Raw genomic sequence first — 8,218 nt, 5'->3', positions numbered from 1 at the left:
GAGTGCTTGGGAAGACAACTGTAACAAGAGTAATAGATAAAATTTTCTAATGATGTTTGACACAGTGATCTTTGTTGTTTACCGTTACCAAAATCTTTATTTGGCACAAATGCAGCATATCTGAACTTAATTCTACTTGAATTCTAAATGAAGCTCAAAATGAATTGAAAATAGTATCCAGCATACAGGTGATGACCGGTAACTTCAAGGTCAGATTCTTAATGAATTCCCATGTAAATTGAATGTTTATATACATTCTGTGGTTGTTTTTTTTAAATTTATTGCAATGTTACTTTCTCTCAACTGTGAAAATCAATTAACTTAAATATAAAGTATAAAATTCCCATTTTCCTTGTAGATGGCCGAATCAGAACCTCAGGAAGGAAACTATGAAAACCTGGTAAAGGCAGTGGAGGACCTGAAGAGGGACTTAGAAAAACTTATGGAGGAAATGGAAAAACTAACAGGTACAAGTCATTACTACAAAAGAATGATATGCATTTGTCTACTAGCCTGAAGATATTGAAGATTTATTATTTCTATTTATTGCTGTAAATTTCTGTGTGATAGAAATGTAAGTGGAAACAATCACCATCAACTAATGCCCTAACGTCCTTAATTGGGAGAAAACATGCAAACAATCTAGAAGTTTTGGATGGCTCAGAGTTGAAAATTAATAGGTGATGGATGCTCAGTTCAGAGTGGTGGTTGAAAACTGAAATAATACTAAGGTATTTAATGTGTAATTATTGAAATATGGTATGTAAAATGAAACTTAATTCTGAAAAATGGTGGGATACATAGCACCTCTCAGGTCAGTGCATGACGTGTTTTAATTCCTCAGCTAGAATAAAGACTCCTGTGCAAATCTAATCTTAGTCCTGTATGTATGGAGAGGACTGTGTATTCCTCTCCATGTTCTGCAACAATTCTATCAGAAACTGTATGCAACTAACAAGAATAGATGGAAACTGTTAATTAAACTATTTGTAATTAAACACAATTTATGAGTGCCATTGAGAAAACTACAGTCAATTTATGGTAAAACAAAAGGGAAAGTATGAAATAAGTGCTAAAACTATTTGCTCTGCTTTATCAGATACTCATTATTTCAATACCAGTTTCATTATTTAGGTAGTTGTTAAAACCTTGCATCTCTATGCTGCAGCCTTTTTGGTCTTACTCTTCCTTACCCAACACAAGCCTTCTAACCGTAACTGATCTAGAGGGAGGATTCTTTGGTTCATTTATTTTAAGTCTGTTGAACCCTTCTTTTTAATTATGTGTTTTGTTGTAATTTTTAGGTAAAGCGTCTATCTACCTTTTGTAATTTACATAATTGTACTTCCATTCTGAAGTATTTTGAGACATTATTATAAAGAAGTAATACTGAACAGTCTTTTATGCAATCTTCAGTATTACTGTGGGCAGTTTCCACTTCATTTTACAACAGGCCTTCTCTGACATAAGATCTGAACTGTAATAATTCAGGTCCTTTATTCATTTATTGAATCAGCTATTGCTTTTATTTAGCCAGATTTCCTGGCTTAGTACTGTCTGTCGGGTTTGTAGTGCAGGCAACCTGGATGGCATATGACATGGTAGTCATACGTACCAACCCAGATCTAGCCAACTCCATGAAGCGTTTGGAAGATGCCTTCCTGAGTTGCAAAGAAGAGATAGAGAAGAAATGGCAAGAGGTGCTAACAGAATCTAAAGGTGAAGAGCAAAAAGAGGAATAAATTTAATTCAGTCATGCTGGCAGAAGAACTACATCCCTTGGAAAATCACTCCAGTCTTTTTGTTTTCCAGCTGTGGAGGTTTCACAAACATTGTGGAAAATGGATTTGCTTTCATCTTGCTAAAACTACTTAAAACTATACATCTATGGAAGTAATTTAGTGAGATTACACATATATATATATGTATTGTTGAATAAAAGGTAAAAATGTCTATTTTTATTACACTTATCAGTAATCCTTGTAGCGTGTGTGCATACACAACCTGCATGCCTTTTTTCTTCCTGAAAGATCACACTCACTTTGTTTCAATATACATAGAATTATTTTGACACCTGAACAAATTGGGGAAGAAGCAGAGGGGGTGCTTTGAACATCACAGTAGTATTGTACCAGCAAATGCCTTTCAAGGAAAACCAAAGAATTACTTCCCCCCCCCCCCCCCCAATGAAAAACAGGTTTAATTCTAGATTTGCAGATAGATTGAGTTAGTTTGATGTGGGATTGCCAACCAGGTGTTCAGTTACACAATTTTATTATTCAGATAGCTCAGCTGTAGTTGTTTCATTTTATTTCCTGGGATTTTTAACCATTTCTTTGGTCTTGTTTTCCCAGAAAGATTGTTCTTCTCAAACCCTTTGAAGGTAGCACATCTCATCTAAGAAAAAAATTGTTTACCGTTACAGACTGCACTGTGTGTAGTGTAGTCTGTGGGACTGCTGCAGAAACCAAATTAACCGTGTTCTAAAACATGCTTTTATCCATATGGTCCTACTGTGCAATATTAAAAAAGGAAGAAAAGATTAAAAAATTAGTCTTTTGTAGTCAAGACTGTGGATTAAGAGCACCACCTTGTGGCTTGCAGTTAATGTATAAACAAGTATTTTATCTGAGATGGAAGTCAATGCAAGTTTTGAGAAGGAGCTTTCCTTTTATTAAAAATCAGTCTCTTTCAACTAGAAAGTAAGCACTATGTAGCAAGTGAGTGCTTCTTTGAAGAGGTATTTAATGATTCAAATCACGTGTAAATAATCTGTCAAAAGTTTGCCAGCAGTAACCCAGATTGCTGGGTTAACATCTCTTAATCCTCCCCCAACAAAGATTTCTGTAATGAAAACCATCAGCAGCAGTTTAGCTTTATTTTCACTCTCACTGAGCTCCACTTTTGTGATGTTAGGCCATACAGCAGTTACTCACAGGTGCTTCCCAGACTGGAGGCAGAGCATGCTTCTGCAAAAACCGCTAGAGAAGCAAGAGAACTTGGCATCAGTGTACTGCCAACCTGTATGCCGAATAGAGCAGTAAGGAATTCTGTTTCCTTAGTTATTCATTCCTTAGCCTCTATTAAGTAACACTTAGTAAACGTGTCACAAGTGAGTTGAAATATTTTTTTTCTTGTTGTGCAGACACATGGACAGGTATGAAATCTGTATTCACCCCAGTTCATTTTACAGGGGTAGACAGGCTGAGTCTTCCTGCCACCACTAGCTATCAGCTTTAATCAAGAAGTATGTGAAGCTTAGCAAAAAGGTTACAGACTTGACCCTTAAAAAATAATCAAGGATAGTAGACGTGCCAGTGTTTTAACACTGCAATGCATTTACTGTCCTTTTCACAAAAAATTTACTCATTTTAGTTATGTACTTAACCTCTCAGCAAGGCAAGGGTTGGATGCTTAAGAGGAAGCTATCCCACAGCCATCAAACCTGAGCCATATGTTGTCTGGTCCAGATAGTCTGTAATGGTGTACCTCAAAGTACATTTCTCTTCTGAATGTAAAAAGCTATCTTGCCTGTAGAATGGAGGTGTGCAAAGTGTCCTGCAGCCCCTTTTTGTCTAGCAGCTCAGGTGCTACTGCATTCACCAGACCTAGCTGGATTCTCAGCACTGTTTAGTTTTCATTAACAGTTTCTTACCAAGAAACAGACAAGACTTAGCTAAAAGGCCAATATGCAGCCTCCCAGGAAATTTTGATGGTGGAAACTGTGCCCTCTCCCAGTGTAAAACAACTGAGAAGGGACAGTGGACATTTCACATGTCCACTTAGGATCTCAGTCCTTGTCAGAACATGCCTAGAGCTCCTTTTAGAAAATTTAATTTATTGCTAGTGCTTTCCAGTCCTTGATTATTATAGACCCATTCTCATTAGCTCAGAAAGGCTAAAGAAGAGAATCCATACTAGCTGTTTTACTTGTTGGCATAAATGGTTTCAGAATTTCGGTCCAGATCCTTGCAGCAATTTTTCCTGAAATGTGTATGGAGAAATTATCGAACCTCTAACAGCCCTACTTACACATACCATTATTACAATGATGTTCTTTTTGCTGGCATTCTTAGCAGAGAAGCAAAGACCTTATTGAGAACAAAGGGGGTGAACAACATTCCTTCTGAGTCAGTCATTTCCTCCAGGGCAAGGACTATACCACCTAGGCACTAACAGCATGAAAATGGCAGTGCCTTTTCTGTGTGCATTCCATTAATACCGATTTCTTTTTTTATAGCGCTGCCTCCTCCCTGCTTCTGCATTACTGTAAAATGCATTTACATTTTTCCAACAAAAAGCATGGTATTATATTTTCTTATTATTCTGTTTCTGATAAGCTACTAGTTTTCTGTAGATGCTCTGGGTTTGGATCATCAGAATATGCACGTAGGCAGTAAGATTACAAAGTTTTGAGGTGATGTAATTTTACACATGGATTGAGGTCAGCTAGCAACTAGGAAATTCTCTTTGGCTCCTCAGAAAGTCAAACGGTGAAAAAAGGACACATGGCATCTTCCCATTTATAGAAAGCCAGACTGAATAAAGGCATGTGGAGATACTAGTTAGAGCAGGTTAGTTTAGTGACTGTTTAAGCTCTCACATCACATTTGGGATACCATCCCAAGGTTGTGAAATTACTGGGATTTTACTTGTAGTTTGTTATATATACACCACCACTGCATTACACAGAGCATTTTAAAGGAAGAGCAGCAAGATTTAGAGGCCATTGAAAACTTAACAGCACTGTCCAAGTCACGGACAAAAATGTGAGTATCATGTAATCTAAGTGAAAATAATTGGCTGGACCAACACACTGAGCAGTAACTACAGAACACAGACCTGATAAGCTTTTGGAAACAAAACTTATTACAGGTACACTGTACAAAGCATATTTTGACTCTTACCACTGAACTGCTGTTAGCTAGTACGTTAAGTGTGGCTGCACCTCAAGGCAGTCTTAAAGTAGAGTTCCAGGCTGATACCAACCACTTAACTGAGCTAGGACTGCATGGATCTTCACACATTTAACCCACACTCCAAATTGAGAGCAGATCTCTTTCTGTACTACAGGCACAAACTTTATGGCCAGTCATCCTTAGGATTCCTGACTTAATTCTAAGGGCCTACATGGTCCTACAAAAGTCACATTTTAGAATTCAAAACTCCAGACTGATAGCCTAGCATTGAAGAATGCATTTTGACAACAGTCAGGAAACATGAAGCAGCTCTGAACTCAGTGACAACCTTCTATAGGTCTTTCCTATCGCATTTTAAAACCTCACTGTATTAGAAGTTAATTATTCATCTCATCAGCTGGTGGTATTAAGTCATCAGGATCAATTGTCTGCTCCATGCATCACCGTCTAGCTCTAAGACTCAAAAATCAAATCACAGCTGCATTGCTCCACTGTCAGCAGCACAAAATGAAGAGTTCAAGCTGCCACTCCAAAACTTTCATCTCCTTTACACTTGAGCAAGGACCCCACTGCCACTTGGCTTGTGCAGCTGCTGTCAACAACTTTGCTACCCACATCACATCCAAGTTCATGCTAGTATTCTATGGGGGAAGCTTCAAGCATGTGCCCCTGGCATGAAGTAAGTATGCACACAGCTTGCCATAAGGGTTGTGAAATCAAGTTGGGGTGGTTTTTTGGGGTTTTGTTTTTTTTTGGTGTCATTTTTATGTAGCACAAACTTATTTCCAAGGTTTTTCCAACTGCAGCACAAAGTCTGTTCACTTCCAAGTTATTTGTTGCACCTGCATACAGTCCTCCCACAGAAGTGGATGGTAAGGGCTTGCACATAGATATGTTACTGCTCAGTGCAGAAGTTTACAGGACACTTCTCTGAATCAGTGAATATCTTGTCATTGCAAGACCATCGTGTTTAAATGAAAACAGTGCACAGACAGAGGCCTACAGAACTTTCTTCTTCCCTTTTTTGTCCTTCTCAAGCCACAGAGTATGTTTTTGTGGCTAAGCAGCAGTAGACAGCAGCCTTCCCAAGCAAACAGCCTGGTTACAGTCAAGGCAGGCAGAGTATTATGAAAACACTATAAAATGATTACACTATAAAAGTGTAATCCTCTCCAAGTGTAAGCCCTTATAAGCGCCCATGAAAGGGAAGAATGCTGGAATGAGAATGAACATAGCAGAAAAAACCCCAGTGGCTCCAAGTAGGTATAAAAGCATGTTAATTACTCTGCAAATTCAAAATCCTTGTAGCGGAAAGTCTTAAACAAAAGAACACAAACTAAGCACTCATCTGAAGTTCTACTTGAGGCAAGTAACCCATAGCCTTAGTTACAGGTACACAAGCACCACAGTTGCCAAGAGAACTGACCCTCAATCCTGAGCACCAGTTCTGTATTTCTTCAGCCAAAGTTCAGCCAACAAGAGAACAAGCAGCCTAGTAAGGGCACAATTTATGCCCAGCCTGCAGATTCTAAAAAGTACTTTCAGTAAGTGCTTTAGACTTGCTAGACTTGAGCCTGTATTTTCATAACCAGGAACTCCGGGATGAAGACTATTGTCAGTCACAAGCTTCTGCTTTATGCCAAGATTCCTTTTATCACAAAATTGGGACTTGAAGAAGAGAGAACGAGATACTAGGACACTACTTGCATCTCTCCTTCAATTAATCCTTTCATAAAATAAAGATAGCTAGTTAGGTACCTGTGTTAAACTGATTCAATCTGACCTACCTTTTTGCAGAGATTAAGAAAATTCTATTTGACCTTATTTTTGGCCTTTAAAGTCTCACTTTAAGAAAAGCACTTTTGAACAACTGAAGGCAGTTCAAGAAGTTTGTATGACAAATTCTGCAGTTATGTTTTACTATTTATGAATCTTACATCTGTTTATTATGATAAAACAGCTAACCTCTCCCCAATCTGCCTGAAATAAATTAGGTTCTGAACAACACACTGAAGCCTAAATTAGGTTCTGAACAACACACTGAAGCCTACAAACAATTATCCTGCTCAAGAATTTTTAAAAGGTGCATTGCTTACATTTCCCTCACCTTATTAGGTTTCATTTTGTGTCTCAACAGCCATATTCATCTTCCAAGGAAAGACATTAGAATACCACCATGTCCATCACAACACATGTCCCAGTCTACAGCTTACCAGGTTTGGTTCAGAAACTCAAGTCTCACAGCAATCCTTGATTCGATGTACGTTTTGGAACTGCTGTGTAAGTGATCCAGTGCTGCAATGGCAGGCTACACTACACGAGCTTGCAGTGAATGCAGCAAGTGTATGTACTCAAGGGAGTCAGAAGAATTCTCCTTCCTGAACCAAGCCTGTAGCTTTCACTTCACACCTCATTAGAGGTGCCCAATTCATTGCAAAAGCAAGCAGGAAATCCCCAGTGCAGTCAGATGTAACTCATGCATCACTAAACCTTGTGCCACCCCTCAAGGCAAAGGCAAATTCCTCACCTTCTCAGAAATGGGAAGCCAAGTGCTTTGGAGCAGTTATCCACTGCACTCCCTCTAACTTCTCATTTCCCAAGAAGTAACATGAGAAACAGTTTCCAGAGAACCTCATACAATTTTTAATTATTATTAGTGTGCAGGAACAGGGAAACTAGAGGAGACACGGTCAGAAAATACCTGCCAAGAACTCTACTGTCATTCAGTCCTACATGTGTACAGTTACAGTATTGCTCCAGACCAAGGGATTTTACATGAATTGTTATTCATTAAAAGGCTGGGTAAAGGTTGCATAGCTAAGAACAGAAAAAGGTGGTTTAAGTAAACAAATACTCAAAGGTTTGGATAACGGCAACTGCAAGGCAGGAACGTGAGAAATGTTGTGTCCTTCATTCTCTAGTCCAACAAGATAGCTGAAAAAATACACCCATATTAAACAGCTGGAAGTAGATGATAACACTTGCAAGACATCCAAGTTTTAGGGAGAAACATTAGAAAGACACACCCATTAGTAAGACAGCTAAGTACTTAGAGAAGATGGCCCAGGTGCAAAGATTTTACTGGTTTCAAATAGAGAAAAGTGGAGAGGCTGATAAAGCATAGTGCCATTATTTTGCACAGAAGCTTGAATGAAGTGGCAGTTACTAAGGTCTTTCATCTTTTTCAGCAGGAGTCTCCAAGCTTGGATTCTGCTCTTTACAGAACACAAAAGCCTAGTGAAACAGACGAGGAAAATAATACCCCAGTAACTCCTACCACGAGATGGTTACAGCCAAAC

General features: G+C 38.6%; 1 protein-coding gene across 1 annotated transcript; it reads left to right on the top strand.

Moving 5' to 3' along the window:
- The first annotated feature begins 358 nt into the window (after nt 1-358).
- On the top strand, nt 359-1,903 carry SYCE3 (synaptonemal complex central element protein 3). The gene is made up of 2 exons (XM_005234732.3): nt 359-467; nt 1,573-1,903. Exons 1-2 carry the CDS (start codon nt 359-361, stop codon nt 1,740-1,742), a joined length of 279 nt encoding a protein of 92 aa, XP_005234789.1. The 3' UTR covers nt 1,743-1,903.
- The last annotated feature ends 6,315 nt before the right edge of the window (nt 1,904-8,218 follow it).

The sequence above is a fragment of the Falco peregrinus genome, chromosome 6 (assembly GCF_023634155.1).
Source record: "Falco peregrinus isolate bFalPer1 chromosome 6, bFalPer1.pri, whole genome shotgun sequence".
NCBI lineage: Eukaryota > Metazoa > Chordata > Aves > Falconiformes > Falconidae > Falco > Falco peregrinus.
The sequence above is the reverse complement of the archived record's forward strand: the minus strand, read 5'-3'. Positions and strand labels throughout refer to the sequence as shown.